General features: G+C 39.5%; 1 protein-coding gene across 1 annotated transcript in view; it reads right to left on the minus strand.

Moving 5' to 3' along the window:
* Positions 1-6443: 6443 nt before the first annotated feature.
* The window catches only part of ADGRE3 (adhesion G protein-coupled receptor E3), a gene marked incomplete at both ends in the record, with an annotated part of 58027 nt that continues 45662 nt past the window's right edge, over positions 6444-18808 (minus strand). The window contains 7 exons of the mRNA XM_084249986.1: positions 6444-6488; positions 8707-8799; positions 13621-13789; positions 15768-15859; positions 16075-16141; positions 16615-16850; positions 17114-17311. Of these exons, the coding sequence (XP_084106112.1) occupies positions 6444-6488; positions 8707-8799; positions 13621-13789; positions 15768-15859; positions 16075-16141; positions 16615-16850; positions 17114-17311 (900 nt within the window). The remainder of the gene's footprint in view (positions 6489-8706; positions 8800-13620; positions 13790-15767; positions 15860-16074; positions 16142-16614; positions 16851-17113; positions 17312-18808) is intronic.

Genomic DNA, 18808 nt, shown 5'->3' on the forward strand with positions numbered 1-18808 from the left:
GTCCTGGAACTGAGGGCTTTGGAACTGAGACCCGGGGCACGAAATTAGGGGCGTGGGTTCCCCACGACGGTGGGGCACAAGGCAGACACAGCACCCCAAAGCCGTTGAGGTGTACCCTACCATCCCCGCTATGCTCCCTGTCCCACGGGGTGGAAAATCAGCTCCCCAAGGGCTCTAGGAGAGATCTCTGGCGCCACCTAGCGACTTGAAGCCAGCAGAGGCTCCTGAAGGAGCTAGTGGCCAGCTGGGGAGTTAGCCCACACTGGGCCCCTTCCGAACAAGTAGTCTGAGCCCACAGGCAGAGCGAGCACCCACAGCCAGGGCAGACCAGGCGCGCAGAAGAGTGTGCCTGAGACCAGACGCGCAGGGAGTGTGTCCCACATCACCATTTTAGAACAGGGACATTTCTTCAGTAAAGACTACCTGCAGAAGGCTTCCTCAGGAGCCAGAGGTGAGCGGGGGAAGTTCGCCCACGCCAGACCCCCTCTGGCCTGCAGTCCAAGCCCAGAGGGGGAGCAGGAACCCACCGCCGGGGCAGACCAGGCGCACAGGGGAGTGTGTCCCCACATCGGCATTTTAGAACAGGAACCTTTCTCCAGTAAAGACTGCTTGAAACTGACAGATGACTCCTGGAGGAACCAGAGGGGAGCAGAGAAGCCCACCCAAGATGCCGGCCAGTCCCAACAACACAGTGTCCCAACACATACGGCAAATTAGAAAACAGACAGTAGGGAGGAGAAGAACCACACGCAACCTAGCAACTCTCCAGAGAAAAAGCACACCACAAAAAGAAAACCAGCCCCCAGATTGCAACGACAATAACTTGGAAGAATTTCTGAGCCTTCCAGAAAGAGAATTTAAAATTGCCGTGATTAAAAAACTGACAGAAGTCATAAAGGAAAACAATGATAAGGGAAAAATAATCAATGATCAGAAGAATGCAATTGAGTCCCTAGAGAGGGAAAACAATGGTCAGAAGAAAGAAATTGAGTCCCTAAAGAGGGAAGTAAAAGAAATGCAGGAGATCAAAGAATTAATGGAAGAACTAAAGAATTCTGGGAAAAGCAATGAAAGCAGAATAGATGAAATGGAAGAACGAATAAGTAATCTTGAAGACACAGAAATAAAAAGAACCAAAACAGAAAAGGAAAGAGAAGTACGAAGGAAAAAGAACGAGGAAAGACTTCGGGAACTATCTGACTCCATGAGGAAAGGAAATATAAGAGTTATAGGAATACCAGAAGGAGAGGAGAGAGATGTAGGAACAGAGAAAATATTCAAAGAGATAATTGAAGAGAACTTCCCAAATGTGAAGAAGGAGCTGAAAATTGATATACAAGAAGCAAGAAGAACACCAAACTTCCACGACGAAAGGAAAAATACAGCAAGACACATAATAGTAAAGCTCCCGAGAATCCAGGACAAGGAAAAAATAATGAAGCTGGCAAGAGGGAAGAAACAGATAACATTCAAAGGAAAACCAATCAGGCTGACATCAGACTTCTCCGAAGAAACACTACGGGCAAGGAGAGAGTGGAGGGACATAGTCAACAGACTCCAAGAAAACAGATGCCAACCAAGAATACTCTATCCCGCAAAGCTCTCCTTCCTCTTTGAAGAAAGAATATGGACCTTCCCAGACAAACAGAAACTCTGGAATTTCATTGCAACTAAACCCCCACTCCAAAAAATACTACAAGGAGTCCTAAAGCCAGAACCTCAGAGGGACGAATAACAATGAAAGAAGGCCAAAAAAAAAAGTTATTAAAAGAATAAATAAATAAAATCAAAGGAAAGACAAACACAATGGCAAATACAGATGTTAACATATCAATATTAACTCTAAATGTAAATGGACTAAACTCTTCAATAAAAAGACACAGAGTTGCATCCTGGATTAAGAAACAAAACCCAACCTTTTGCTGTCTCCAGGAAACACATTTAGCTACAAAAGATAAAAATAGGCTCAAAGTTAAAGGATGGAAAACAATCCTACAAGCAAATGGACCAAAAAAGAAAGCAGGAACAGCTATACTTATATCAGATAAAACAGACTTCAAACTCAAAAAAATAAAGAGACCCCAATGGTCACTACATTATGATCAAGGGGACAATACTTCAAGAAGAAATAACACTCATTAACATATACTCACCAAAAGAAGGAGCACCAAAATATATCAGACAACTGTTGTCCTCTCTGAAAACAGACATCAGAGAAAACACATACGTAGTGGGAGACTTCAACACACCACTATCAACAATGGATAGATCAACAAGACAAAAAATAAGTAAAGAAACTAAAGCTCTAAATAAGGACCTAGAGCATTTGGGCTTAACAGACATCTATAGAACACTAAACCCCAAAAAAACAGAGTACACATTTTTCTCAAGCGCACATGGATCATTCTCCAGGATCGATCACATACTGGGGCACAAGACAAACATCAACAGATACACCAAGATTGAAATCATACCAACCATTTTTTCTGACCATGAAGGCATCAAACTAGAAATAAACCATAAAAAGAAGGCAAGGAACTTTCCTACCTCATGGAGATTAAAAACCACACTACTGGAAGACCATTGGACTAATGAGGAGATCAAAGAAGAAATTAAAAAATTTTTTGAATTGAACGACAAGGAAGACACCAATATCCTAAATGTATGGGATGCAGCAAAAGCAGTAATAAGAGGAAAATATATAGCAATAGAAGCTCACATCAAGAAACAAGAAAGAACGCAAAGAAACAACCTAATCTCGAAGCTCAAAGATCTAGAAAAAGAACAACAAAAAAACCCCAAAACCAGTAGAAGAAAAGAAATAATAAAAACCAAAGCAGAAATAAATGAAATTGAAACTAAAAAACAATCCAAAAGATCAATGAAACCAAGAGCTGGTTCTTTGAAAAAATCAATAAAATAGACAAACCCCTAGCCAGGCTCACAAAGGGAAAAAGGGAGAAAGCACAAATAAACAGGATCATCAATGAAAGAGGAGAAATCACAACGGACACAGCAGAAATCAAAAGAATAATAAGTAACTACTATGAACAGTTATATGGAAACAAGTTTAACAATCTAGAGGAGATGGACAAATTCCTACAACTCTACAATCACCCAAAGCTAGATAAAGAAGAAATAGAACACCTAAACAGACCAATTACAATTAGCGAAATTGAAATGGTAATCAAAAACCTCCCCAAAAACAAAAGCCCAGGACCTGATGGATTTACAAATGAATTCTACCAAAGATTCAGAGACGAATTAGTGCCTATCCTTCACAAACTCTTCCAAAAAATTGAGAAGGAAGGGACAATACCAAACACGTTTTATGAAGCCAACATTACACTAATACCAAAACCGAACAAGGACAACACAAAAAAGGAAAACTACAGGCCAATCTCCTTAATGAACACTGATGCAAAAATCCTCAATAAAATTTTAGCTATCAGAATCCAACAATGTATCCATAAGATAATTCACCACGACCAAGTAGGATTCATTCCAGGGACACAAGGATGGTTTAACATCCGAAAATCAATCAACGTTATCCAACACATCAACAAAAAGAAATATAAAAACCATATGATAATATCAATAGATGCTGAGAAAGCTTTCGACAAAGTGCAACACCCATTCATGATAAAAGCCCTTGAAATTCTTGGGATACAAGGAACATACCTCAACATCATAAAGGCCATCTATGACAAGCCAACAGCCAGTATCATTCTCACTGGTGAAAAGCTGAAAGCAATTCCATTAAGATCTGAAACAAGACAAGGATGTCCACTCTCACCACTGCTTTTCAATATAATACTGGAAGTCCTAGCCAGGGCAATAAGACAAGAGAAAGACATCCAAGGAATACAAATAGGAAAAGAAGAAGTCAAACTATCACTATTTGCAGACGATATGATATTATACATAGAGAACCCCAAAAACTCCACAGAAAAGCTAATTCAACTCATCAATCAGTTCAGTAAAGTGTCAGGATACAAAATCAACACGCAAAAGTCAGTAGCCTTCCTATACACAAACAATAAATCTGAAGAAGAAGAAATAAAAAAAACCATCCCTTTTGTTATTGAAACAAAAAAAATCAAATATTTGGGAATAAATCTAACAAAAGAGGTAAAGGACCTATACAAAGAAAACTATAAAACACTGTTAAAAGAAATAGAAGAAGACACAAAGAAATGGAGAGACATCCCCTGCTCATGGATTGGAAGAATAAACATTATTAAAATGGCCATCCTTCCAAAAGCAATATACAGATCCAATGCTATTCCAATCAAAATTTCAATGTCATTCTTCAAAGAAATAGAACAATTATTGATGAAATTCATATGGAATCACAAAAAACCCCGAATAGCCAAAGCTCTCCTGAAAAAAAAAGAAGGGAATGGAGGCATCACACTCCCAGACTTCAAACTATACTACAAAGCCATAATCATCAAAACTGCATGGTATTGGAACAAGAACAGACATACAGACCAATGGAATCAAATAGAAAATCCAGAAATAAACCCACAGATTTATGGTCAACTAATATTTGACAAAGGAGCAAAGAATATGCATTGGAGCAAAGAAAGTTTGTTCAATAAATGGTGCTGGGAAAACTGGGTCGCTACATGCAAAAGAATGAAGCTTGACCACTACCTCACACCATACACAAAAATCAACTCAAAATGGATTAAAGAACTAGACATAAGACCTGAAACCATAAAATACATAGAAGGAAATATAGGTGAAACACTACGGATTTGCACATCAAAGACATCTTTACAGACACATCACCCAAAGCAGTGATAGTGAAGGCAAAGATAAACAGCTGGGACTACATCAAATTAAAGAGCTTTTGCACAGCAAAAGAGACAATAACAAAAACAAAGAGAAACCCCACCGACTGGGAGAACATTTTTGCACCCAACACTAATGATAAAGGACTGATCACAAAAATCTGCAAAGAGCTGATGAGACTCAACAACAACAAAGAAAATAACCCAGTCAAAAAATGGGCAGAAGAGCTAAAAAGAAACTTCTCTGAAGAGGAAATGCAAATGGCCAACAGGCATATGAAAAAATGTTCAACATCACTTGTCATCAGGGAAATGCAAATCAAAACTACCATGAGATATCATCTCACACCAGTGAGAATGGCACATATTAAAAAAACTAGCAACAACAAATGTTGGCGAGGGTGTGGAGAAAAAGGAACTCTTCTGCACTGTTGGTGGGAGTGCAAACTGGTCCAACCACTGTGGAAAGCTGTATGGAGATTTCTGGACCTACTAAACATAGAGCTTCCATATGATCCAGCAATTCCACTCCTAGGTATTTACCCAAAGGACACAGAAACATCAATTCCAAAGAACACCTGCACCCCTATGTTTATAACAGCACTGTTTACAATAGCTAAGCTTTGGAAACAACCCAAATGCCCAAAAATAGATGACTGGATCAAGAAGATGTGGTACATATATACCATGGAATATTACTCAGCATTCAAAAAAGATAAACACATGCAATTTGCAGCAACATGGATGGCGCTGGAAGGGATCATGCTCAGCGAAATAATCCAGAAAGAAAAAGAAAAATACCGGATGGTCTCACTCATAGCAGGAATCTAGAAAACTTAAATAAGGGACCAGGAAAATGAATAACTATAAGAAAGTGAAAATCAAAATCAACAAAAAACTATGAACCAGAGACACTTTTAGGGGGGCGGGGGCGGGAGGGGAGGGATTGGGTTCAGAATGGGGGGGCTGCAATTGTATGGGGAATATAACAATAAAATTTATTAAAAAAAAAAAAAGAGTGAAAAAAAAAGAAAAAAAAAAAAGAAAAAAGAGGAGATAACCATTGGAGAAAGGTCCCCAGAGATGTAGGAGCAGATAAGATCCAAAACGCAGAGGGAGGTGTTAGTTTTAAATCAGAGCAAGGGCCTTTCTGCTGTTGTGGAAGAATGGAGAAGGGGCCTGGATGAAGGAAGTTGGCAAGGATGGACATGTATGGAGATATTTTCATAAAGGATGTCAGAAAGTTGAAGGAGTTTTCATTAGTTGGTGTTTATTGTCTCTGTGACGTGGGAGACAAAGTTCTCTGCCTAATATGAAGGGACATGTGAAGAGAATTGAGGAAGGAAGTGAAAAACTGAAACTCTCCTTGTGGGGAAGTTGAGTTGGACAGGAAGAGTGAGTTCTATGTAGCATGGAGAATGTCTAGATCAGATTCCAAGTTGAGTGATTCTGGGGTCTCCCTGCCTGATGGAGGAATAGAAAATTCATATGGTTGTGTCATAAGGAAGGATGTTTTGATGCTTTGGGATGCAAATAACAGATTATTCCACCCAGACTGACTTAACAAAAGGAGTTTATTTGCCTTAGGTTCATTGAACAACTCAGATTGTCCCAGTTTATTTTCAGCTTTCCACTCTTTCATCCTTAGTATTTCCTTGGCATTTTCTCTCCAAGCATCATATTTTTGTACTATAACAATAAAAATCAGAAAATAACGGGCAGATTCTCCATGAATGTGTCTTTGTTTATATTAAGAAGAAAAACTATTTTCCAGTAACTGTTTCTTATATTTCATTGGATGAAATTGATACAGATGGGCATCCTAAATCAATCTCTACCAATGGAATATGATCACCTATGGTTAGTTTAGATTTGAGTTTCTCCTTACCATTTGGGGATGGATAATTCTTTGGGGTGTGTGAGTGTGTGTGTGTGTATGGGGGGTGTCTTGTGCATTGTAGAATGTTTAGGAGCACCCCTGGCCTCTACCACTTAGACACCAGTAGCATCCTCCCTTGTCCTAGTCATGACAAACAAAAATGTTCCCCAGGCACTGCCAAATGTCCGTGGAGGTCAGGGGAGGAAATCACTTTAGATCAATCTAAAGTGACCCCTGGTACCCAGGCACATTTCTGTCCCAAATCTGAAAATAATTAAGATTTTGTTATTGAAGAACATGTTGTGATGGTATAGGTGAGTTCTGGATTGAGGTTTTCATAGGTAGGTATGGAATCAGACTGAGGATGCAAAGGTGTTGAACATATGGGGAAAATCATTTGGCATGGTTGATCAGGAGGTTTCTCCTTGATAAGAAAGAGGGTAAAATCAGTGGTTTGGGAAAAGTTGGTGGTTTGGGAAAAGTAGATGAGTGAAAAGAACAAGTTTAGAATGAGTGAGAGTAAGGACTTGAAAAGCGTTGAAAAATAATCTCATTTGCAAAAATTCAAGGGTGTGTTTACAAGGTCTGGATTTGTGTATCCAGGGACAAGCATTGACTGAACATATCATAGTGAAGAGAAATGCAATTCAACACACAAATAATGAGAGCACATTGTACAGCAAAAATCACTGTGAAGTAAAGGTTAAACTTTTCCTCTGCAAGGATGACATGTACAGTGAGTCCCCTTGTTCTCAACTTTATTCTTTATGATGTCAAATGGATCCATGGGTATGACTTTCCATGTATAGTTGAATGTTTTCATTTTAATGTTTTCTCTTTACTTGTCCTGGAAAAACAACCCCCCCATATGTTTAGATAAAAGGTAGATGCAAAGATAAAACAAAACCAACCAACTAGCCAACCACCACCACCAAAAGAGCAGGAGTGGATTAAAGCCAGAGGGCTCTATCCAGCAGGGAAGGATGGCACAATAGCCCAGCATTTTGGGAGCCTAGGACAGGTATGACCTTCTTTAGCTTATAGTGGGAAGGCGTCTCAAAATTCCAGGATAAAGAATTACTTTTTTTCTGAAAAAATTTCAATGTAGTATCCTACTCTAGAACTTCAGCCCCCTGTAAGTTGATTTCTGTTTATGAAGAAAGTCCCTGAAGGTAGGGACTACTTTAGTCTCATTCATTTTTGTATGTTCATTGCTTACCATCAAGTCTGAAACATTGTAGAACTCAACTAATACTGTCATTGCTAACCACAAGTTATACCTTAACTTACAAGCCCCAAGCTCCTCAGGGTAACCTATATCTGCTGTCACCATCCTGGCCCAGTTATAAGAGTATATGTAGGAAGTCCAAAGCTATGTCTTTTTTCTTAATATTTATGTTTCACTCACAAAACACCTTGCCTAGTCATAACTTTTTCTATAAACAATATTGCCCAGTATCACAACTGACCTTTCAAGGTTATCACATTTCTAGGGAACAGAGCTAGAAAGTTATCTGAATGGAAGAACAGATGCATACCAGAAACAATAAATTTCTATAGCGATTCCCTTTCTAACAGGACCACTTCTTTCAAGCAGGTCTTATTATTCTGTGTACTCCTCTCCTTGATCACATAGAACAGCTGGGGTGGATTCCTCTCCTGGATCCCTTTCCATGGTGTTCACTAACTCTATTGGATTCACTTTCACCTCTCTGTGGGATAGTAGGGTTTCAGGAGATGAAAACTGCTTTGCTATGTCTGTGATTGTATGTCTCCTCCCAGGTGCTTTTACTTTATGGCAGTAATCCTGGTGCTGTTTTACCCATACTTCTTTGCATAAGAGACATAAAAAAGTCTGAGTAAGCACTTTCAGTGAGCAGGGAAGAATAAATGAGTAATACAAGCTAGCTAATTAGGAAAAGAATTCTTTTTCATGCATTCTAGGAAAGGAAGCTTATACTAAGACAAGGGGAGGAAATTCAAGGTGTCAAGGGGCAAAACATTAGAATGAATCATAAGGTCTCTTACCTCAGGTTTTGAATCAGAGCCAAACCTGCTGGAAAGTGTATAACTTTCAGACTCAGATTTAGGTTTTATGATCTCTCTAAACCACTTTTGGACCTGGAACATCAAAAGACAAACCAGGATGGTTTTGTTAACATTACTGAAAAGAAAATAATAAAGAAGATCGAGACATTATGAAAAAAAATTCCTATAAAATATGGTACATACCCACAATGAAATGTCATTCAGCTTTAAAAGGAATGAAATTTAGACATGCACCACAACATGGATGAACCTTAATTCATTGTGCTAAGTGAAGTAGCCAGTCACAAAAAGAACAAGTATTGTATTATTTCATATAGATGAGATCCCTATAGCTTGGTGGGGACAACTGGGTATTATTGTTTAATGGGTACAGGGTTTCAGTTTGGGATAATGAAGTTCTGGAGAAGGAAGGTGATGATGGCTTAATGGTGTAGATGTGATTAATGCTACAGACATACACAATTAGACATGGATTTTATATTTAAAAAATTGAGGTGACATTGTATTAATGTTATATAACCTTCAGGTGTGCATCATTAGAAATCAACATGTGTATATACTACATTAGGTTCACCAATGAAAGTCCAATTCTATTCTTTATATAATTGACCCCTTTTACCTGACTTACTCATCCTTCCCTCTTTCCTCTGGTCATTAACTGGTCTTGTAATGTCAAAGTTTATTCTATTTGTTTGGTTTTCTATATGCCACATATGAGTGATATCATATGGTATTTGTCTTCACTCACCATACGTGACCATAATACCCTTTAGGTGCATCTGTTTGCAAATTTTAGGATTTCATCTTAACTGGTAAATTTTATATTACATTTTTTTACCACAATTAATTGTTCATATTACAGAATATCTCTGTTGTAGGAAATTTATGAAATATGAATATGTAAAGAGGTAAATAGAAGTCAGATATAATTCTTCAACCTAGTGAAAAATCATGCTTATATTTTGGTGGTATGTTACTATGTGTCTTGGATCTCCTAGAAACAGGCTCTGAGAAAAAGGTTAATGAGTTTATTTGAGGAGTGATCCCAGACACCAGTAGATCAGTGGGGAAATGAGACAGGGGAAGAAAGGTAGCCAGTAAAGTGTACACTGTCCTTTCCATTGTATTTCTACCATGAGCTCATTTCCAGTAGTGGGCCCTGGGACACAGCATAGGGCACATCTTAGGGTCACCTTGTCTGAGAGACATGGAGCTGGGGCATTATCCATCAGCTCCCATAAATCCCTGGCTGATAGCTGCTCTCAGGGGCTAGAATTTTCTGGACCCAAGCTTGCCTGTGCATGGGCCAGGCAGGCTCAGTGGGCAGGCAGAAGCCAACAGTCTCAGTCACAGGTGTTTGCAGTAAACAATCTTGGGCATGCAGAAATGAATGCCAAATGATTTGTAAGAGTGATTAACAGCATGTGCTACACCAAGATTTCCCAACTGTGGCTCTATTGACATTTTGGGTTGGTTCATGTTTTGTGGTGGTGACTGACCTGTCCACTATGGGATGTATAGCAGCATCCTTAACCTATACCCACCAGATGCCAGTAGCATTCCTCCCAAAGTTGGGACAATCAATAATGTTCCCGAACATTGCTGAGTGTCCCTCTCTGGAGGGACTGTGTGAGAAACAGTGTGCCTTATCTTATATACTATAACACTAACATAAACAAAGAATGTTTATATATACCATATACAGAAAATGGAGACTTTCTGGAGTAAAATTTGGACACTTGCCTTTTTACTGATATATTTTGAATATCTTTCCAGTCATCAAATATTCTTGGACAAAAATTAACATTTGAACATTCCACCTCTATCCTTGTCCTTTGCTTTCTAGGGAATGTGTGCTCTGTTAGGTTAGTTTCTTCATCCCCCTCAACACTAGTTTGGTTTGGTGGGCATCTAGATGCAAAGTGAGTAAAAAAGAGAAGAATTGAGGAAGGAAGAGAAGTGCGGAATAAGGAAGATGAAGAGGTGGAGCTCAAATAGCCCAGTCAAAAAATGGGCAGAAGAGCTAAAAAGAAACTTCTCCAAAGAGAAAACGCAAATGGCCAACAGGCATAAGAAAAAATGTTCAACATCACTTGTAATCAGGGAAATGCAAATCAAAACTACAATGAGATACCACCTTACACCAGTAAGAATGGCACATATCAAAAAACTAGCAACAACAAATATTGGTGAGGATGTGGAGAAAAAGGAACTCTCCTGCACTGCTGGTGGGAATGCAAACTGGTCCAACCACTATGGAAAGCTGTGTGAGATTTCTCAATCTGCCAAAGATGGAGCTTCCATATGATCCAGCAATTCCACTCCTAGGTATCTACCCACAGGACACAGAAACATTAATTCAAAAGGGCACCTGCACCCCTGTATTTATAGCAGCACTATTTACAATAGATAAGCTATACAAAACCCCCAAATACCCAAAAATAGATGACTGGATCAAGAAGATGTGGTACATATACACAATGGAATATTACTCAGCAATCAAAAAGATAAACTCATGCACTTTGCAGCAACATGGATGGAGCTGGAAGGGATCATGCTCAGCGAAATAAGCCAGAAAGAAAAAGAAAAATACTGGATGGTCTCACTCATAGCAGGAATTTAGAAGAGCTAAATAAGGGATCAGGGAAAAGACTATAATAAAATAAAAATCAAAATCAGCAAGCAACTATAAACCAGAGACACACTATGGGGGTGGGGGAGGAGGAAGTAGGATCAAAACAAGGGGGTGGAAATTGTATGGGGACTATAACCAAGATGAAAATGCATACATTATACAAAAATGAAAAATGATGTGAAAAATATATAAAATAAAATAAAAAAAAAGAAAAAAAGGGCCTCCCTGGTAGTGCAAGGGGTTAAGACGCAACCTATGAAGCCATCCACAGCCACTGTAGCATGAGTTCAATTCCCGGCCAGGGAGAATCCCCGGCCAGGGAGCAACCCACATGGCGCAGCAACCCACATGTCTCGCCTGCTGCTCCCCTCAGCAGTGTCCTTTGGTCAATCTGCCTGTTCTGCTCCCCACTCTGTCTCTGGTGAACCCTCTCACCCCCCACACCTCTGGCCTCTACTCCAGCTCTTGTATGCGTAAATAAAGAAATCTTAAAAAAAAAAAAAGAAAAAAGAGGTAGAGATGGAGGTTGGGGTAGGGGTGGAGGAAGAGGATGAACAGGGGGAGAGATAAAGGGGAGGCGAGAGGGGTTGAGAGGAGAAGGAGGAGTTGTTGTAGTACCAGGAAAGAAAGTATCAGTCAGGACATATTTTACTGCAGTCACAATCTTAGAATCTTAGTGGCTGAAAACCAAAGGGTACCTGGATTTCATGTCCTCTTTTGACCTGAGAAGTACAAATAAAGAAGTCAAGTGTGTTTTTCTTAGTTGCTAGATTATGTTGATTTGGTAATTGCACCTTCTGATCTGGACCACCTAGATCCCAGCTTCACTGGGTTTTAAGAGTTTTATAACATTATGTTTAATGGTTACAGTACCCATTCTGTGGATATAGTATAATATAACTAGTCTCAGTAGAAGTGTGTCAACATAGTTTAATAGAATACAGTAGAGTTGGATCTTCTGGGGTTTAACTCTAGTCAGTGTGTGGTCTAAATTATTGACGAGGATCCCTTAGTTAGGTATTATCATAGAGATTTGTCTCAACAAGCCCAAAAAAGCCAATGTACCCTGATTTTAGGCACACATTATTTCTTTTTGTTCAGAAGCAGACAAGTGAATTGCCTTGCATTTTTACATTGAATAAAAACATTAAAAAAACCCCTGGAAGCTTACATTAAAGATGCCTCAGGAACCTAGTTGAACTAAGGCGAGAGCGCACTGAAGTCTTTTGCATCGTGCTCTCTCAGGCACTTAGTCCTACTGAGAAGAGTTGCTTACGGTTTTCTTCGGTTATAGATGTAAGCAACACCAGTTTCTAATGACATAGATAGATGGAAGGGTAGATATGTGGATATGTGATAAAGCAAATATAGTACAATGTTCATTATAGAACGTTTGGTATATATATGTGTTCACTATATAAATCTTTCATATGTTTTATAAGTTTGAAAATGTTTGTAATAAATTGTCAGAAAGCTAACATTGTAGAGCTACTAAAACATGTTATATAAAACATGTTATTATGGAGACTATGCCATCACATGGTAATGTATTTAAGAGTATGGTTGATTGCAATATTCACCTCAATTATTTCTTCTTCTGTTATCGTATTACACTCTATCTTAGCTTCATGGTGGGTGGAACATCGTTCTTCCATTATTCTTGACTTTGGGCTTGGATGCTTGATTTGTTTGGCCCAAGGAGGCATGAATATTAGTGGAGGTGAGGCAAATAGCATCACAAGACCTGAAATGGACTTGCCCAATAGGACTTGCCTTCTTGTGATTTTTTTCCACTGTCATGAGAAGAACACATCCTGGGGAGCTGCCCTGCCTTCTGCCAAGCTCTAGATGAGCCACAAGGAGTGTGTCTGAACATGAAGTGCATCTTGGAGCCAAGCCAAGCTGAGCTCAGGCAAAATCAGCTGGACTCCAACCTATCTGCCCATTCCAGACTGAGAAAAGATTTTTCGAGGTTGTTACATAGCAAAAGCTGACTGTAACAAATGGGAAAGCTGAAGAGAAACATTTCTTTGATATAGCAATTACTTTCTAAAAGTCATAAAAGTCGATGTATATTATAATTAATTACACCTTAAAGTAGAGGAAATAAAGGTAGTGTTCATAACTCTGCACAAGCTCATATGAAAATTTAGAGAATGTGGATTTAAGTGTTCCTTAAACTACAATCCTCCATAATTTTCTTTTTTTTTCATAATTTTCTTAATTTAAAAACCATAAAGAAAGGAGTCAGTGTTTACCTGCTGGTTGAGGAGACAGTAGACCAGGAAGATGAAGACACCCTGCAGACTGTTGATGATGGTGAACAGGTAGGCCATAACCTGTTCAGCTGAACCCACCTGCAGCATTCCCAGGAACCACGTGCATCCCAGAATGAAGAGCTGAGCTGTGGCTTTGAATGTCAGCATCCTGCAGGGAGTCATGATGTCAAGAAGATGATAATGGGCCAGGAGAGTCGCTGTCAATGGTGAGAGTTTTGGAACAAATATACCTGGGTTTCAATCCAACCCAGCACTAAGTAACTGTGTGACCATGGGCAAGTCACTTTACTTTTCCGTAGCTCGGTTCCCTCTTCTTTAAAATTGTCCTATTTCATAAAGTTACTACAAACATTCTGTGAGACTTTAGCATATATATTTAGGACCATATGTAAGGGAATATTACTACCACATTTAGGTAGAGCATTCTAAAACTTGCGGTTATTTATCTCTCTAGGATTTAGATGTGGGGATCATTTAAACTGTTATTCAAATAAAGATATAAAAAAGGGGGTTATATTAATATTTACCTTGGGTCTACAGGCATAAACTGGGACATTCCCAGGTTAGCTAAGGTCACCCAATTTATATACCTATATTCCCTATTTTAAAACATATTAAATAAGTAAGAAAAGCTAGCTGAGAAACAATTTATGTAGTGTGATGCTATTGTATGTGTGCCCATCTGTTAAATAGATAATGCACAAAAAATGTCTGGGGAAAATATCATATATATCATCCCATGCAGTTTGGTTAACTTGGCTTTCCTGAGAAGTGGAAGTAACAGGGAAAAGGGCAATGAGCCACTCACACTTATGACTTTATGTATTTTGAAATTTTTTGAAAAAGTTTAATAAATGTGTTATTTTTGTGATTAAAATTCAACAGCAAATTATTTAAATGGATGCTGCAAAAAATCATAATCCCCAATTTTTGACTATTAAAAAAATTAAAAAGCCCAATTTTATACCATGGTAAAATGAGATGTGTGGAAGCAGTTGATTTCTCTGGTAGACACTGCTTATACTTGTTCCAAGGTTTCTAATATGATGATAATATTTCCTCCTATAACCACCATTCCAATGTTCTGCTGCCCACTAGTTGCCATCACCTTACTTTCATCTGTCATGAGATTTATGAAGTGATAAAATATCTGCAGTACTCCTTGAACATGTCTTTCATCATTTCATTCCAATGATAACTTTTTGTCCATAGATTTTTTTCAAATTGGGAGGGTGGGCTTTGCTCAGGGTGTCTACTCAGTGGGCTCAAAGATACCTCCAGAGGCAGTTTGTGCTCTCCCTCACGCTCCTGCCCCCGATTTTTTGGAAATAGTATTATAGTATTATTTTGAACTATATTTTAGTCTAAATCTTTCCAGAACCTATTATATATAACTGGAGATAGAAATTTTGAATGTCTTAATTAGTTAAATTGGTCTCTATTGGTTGGGGATCCTTAAATAGTAACTCAACTCATAGAGTTTCTGAAGAATTTACACTTTCAGTTAACTGATGGATTAGCAAATCTTGGTTGTTTTTTGACAAAAAGAGCACTCATACATGCATCTTGTGTTGTGTGGAGGAACTGCTCATTCTTCCTATTTGCCTTTTCTTTCTTTTAGTGTTAGAGCCTATCTCTCTGTTTCAGTTTTATTAAAGACCCAAGGTTTCTCAGTTAGAGACTACACTTTCCAGCTTCCCTTGCAAAGTGGTGTCACCATGTGACCAAAGTCTAACCAATGGGGTATGAACAAATGTGGAATGTGCAATTTCCATAACACCTCCTTTCCATCAATGGGATTCTGACAAAAACAACAGCCTTGAGGAAGGTGGAGCAATAGGATAAAAAGAAGCTGGCTCACTGTGTGAAGAGCTTCCCCACTATCCCTGGACTGCTCTCCTTTGGAGTGTGACATGAATATGAAATGAACTTCTGTTTTACTCTTTATTTTGTCACAGCATCTTAGCCTGTATTCTAGCTAATACAGCTTCTCATTCATTGTGACAGTGGTCGATGACACTGACTTTGCTGCTTCCTGGAGTCTGTTTGTGGTATACATGTGTGGGTATGTAAGAGGAACCATTAGGAAGAGAAGAGCATTGGAAGCACCTTTTGCCCCATCTTACCTTATATTCTGTATGGTTGACACTTCACTATTGAGGGAAGAAAGTTTCTTTTTCAAAATACAAAGGACCAAGAAAAAAAACACAAAATTCACCTGTAGGATGACATAGACCATGCAGAATGCAAGTTAACATGATGCTCTCTGTTCACTGTAAATTGAACAAATCTCCTACCTCTCCGCACATGGTGTGGAGTTGGTAGCAGGTGGAAAATCAAACCATGCAATGAGAAACTGTCTGCTCCTGTGATATCTTTCACCTGACACTTCTGGCCCTTATTCTGGTGAGGACATTAGAACCACATACTCACACAAATAATGGCACAGACAGGGCCGAGGAAACCCCAGATGAATCCCTGGTTCTTTTCAAGCCAGCAGCTGGGAAAAGGGACACAAAGAGAGATCAGAGACAGCCCAAGTGATGCCTTTCCTAACAGAGAAATTTTCCCAGCATTTCCTGAACATGTCAACTGATGACAAAGAGGGTTTTGGGTGTTAACTACCATGTATTAATGTTATATTAAACATTTTCGAGCACAGATAATTATCACATCAGTGTTGTGAGGGTGGGATAGTGGGAACAACTATTATCCTCATTTCACTAACAGGGGGAACTGAGACTTGAGGAATGTGATCCCAAATCATGGAGGAATGAAGCTGAAACCTAACTGTGAAACTACCTTTTTCTAAAAACTTCCATGCTCTTATCACCATTTTTCCCTGACTCAATGGGAAAAGGTCAGAGTTCTTACTCTCAAGGAGAATGTAGAGTGCGGTTGGTGTGGCTACCCCAGTCACCATCATGAACACATCTCAACAAACCATGCAGAGCCCAGGGAGAGTCAACTCACCGATGAGGTGTTCCGTAAAGATGAGGTCTGAGTGCTGCAGAAATGGCCACAATAACAGCCGGGGCCCCATATCCTGCTGGAAACAGGAACCACTTCATGAACTTGTTCATGTTGGAGTAGTTGACCACTTTCAGGTTGCGTGCAGTGAGGAAGAGGTGCAGGCCCTCCAGCAGCATCCAGGTGAAGGAGGCCAGGTAGAGATAGTGTAAGGCACCTGCGATGATGGCACACAAGACCTGGGGAAGAAGGAGGTGTCATCAGGAGGAATTCTCAGGGAAAACTGTATCTCTAGGATCGCTCCTGTATCCTGCCATTGGGGAGAGCTCTGATGCATATGAAGGAGTTATTAAGAGATTTTGGTTACTTCTGTCAATGTGAAACTGGGTACTTACTCTCCATCCTCCCCCAGGTCATATTATTAAGGTGGCCAGTGCAGAGGGCTCCATGAATTCAGCATCCCCTGGGGAGGGTGGGGATTCCTTTGGGATACTGTCAGTACCTTGATCTCAGTTTTGTCAATGGCTATGAGGAAAAGCAGGTGGGCCAGGAAGAGGCAAATTGAGAGCTGCAGATGAATTGAGGTGCTGGTATTCTGGATGGCTTTGCACAGCAGAAAGGTGAGGGCTGCCAGGAGGAGGCACAGCAGAGAGAGGCCCAGACCCACGTAGGTGATCACAACCAGCACAGGATCCTCCTCCTGAGATCCAGCAAAAAGGAGATCACAGTCACACCTTTCTGCTCGGGATGGTTTCCCTCCCTTGAAACTGGGCATCCCAGATCCAGCCCAGGTTGTCACCCATGCTTCTGCCTGACTGGAGTTTCCAACCCCCTCCCTTCCCTGGGTTTGATTAATTTGCTAGATCAGCTCGCAGAGCTCAGAGAAATATTTTGCTTACCAGACCTCTGGTTTACTATAGAAAGATATACTGATATAGTGTGGCAAGTGTCTGTCAGATGAATTTTTTTCTAACTTTTAAAAAATTTATTAACAAAGCACCATTGTTTGACACTCTTAAAATTTTTTGGTCAGTTTTTTAAAAATTTTATATATTTTTTACATCATTTTTCATTTTTGTACAATGTATGCATTTTCATCTTGGTTGTAGTTCCCATACAATTCCCATCCCCACCCCTTGTTTTGATCCTACTCCCTCCTCCCCCCAACCCCATAGTGTGTCTCTGGTTTATAGTTGCTTGTTGATTTTGATTTTTACTTTACTATAATTAGTCTTTTTCCTGGTCCTTTATTTAGGTTTTCTAAATTCCTACTATGAGTGAGACCATCTGGTATTTTTCTTTTTCTTTTTCTTTCTGGCTTATTTCACTGAGCATGATCCTTTCCAGCTCCATCCATGTTGCTGCAAATAGCATGAGTTTATCTTTTTTAACTGCTGGACATTCTTAAATTGTTAAAATTAATTTATTTTTAAATGTAGTACCTTTTTCTTGCATTCTTGTTACTTTTTTGGCAGTATAGGATGTCTCCCCTCAGGTGTAGTAACTGTAGTACTTCCTCCACAGAGGGACCCATGGTCCTCCACCATAGTCTGTTGTGCTCTTCCCCATCCTCCCACCGTTCTGATATTTTTTTCTTTTTAATTTGGGTTGCCTTAGTTTACAACATTGTGTGAGTTTCAGGTGTACAACTTCACACCTCAACATGTGTGTATTTGCATATACCAAGTCATGTCTGCCACCATCCAATTGTCCCCCCTCCCACCCACCCTCTGATCCCCTTCTCCTCTGGAAGCTACCATTACAGAGGCATACTTAATATACAAAATATTGTAAATACTGAATGTATGCATTTTGATGAGTTTGAGCACATGCATTATATCCATGATGCCATCACCACAAAGGTAGTAAACATTTACATCACCTCCAAAATATTTCTTTGTGTTCCCTTGCTTTTCTTTTTTGTGGTAAGGATACTTAACATGCGATCAACCATTTTGACAATATGGTAAACACATCACACCATATTTTAACTACAGGTGTTATCTTGTGTAGCGGATTCAAACTGAAATAGATAGATATGCCAGGCTCCCTTGTACCCATTGAGGTTCAGGAAGCCCACACTCACCTGTGCCCAACCCTCAGTTGCTGTCTGTAGACTTCAGTGACCCTAACTGAGGGTGTTTCTTCTGCCATGTGAACATGCCTGCACATGCCAGAGCAAGTCATAATGCCAGGG

The sequence above is a fragment of the Talpa europaea genome (genome assembly GCF_964194135.1).
Source record: "Talpa europaea genome assembly, chromosome: 12".
NCBI lineage: Eukaryota > Metazoa > Chordata > Mammalia > Eulipotyphla > Talpidae > Talpa > Talpa europaea.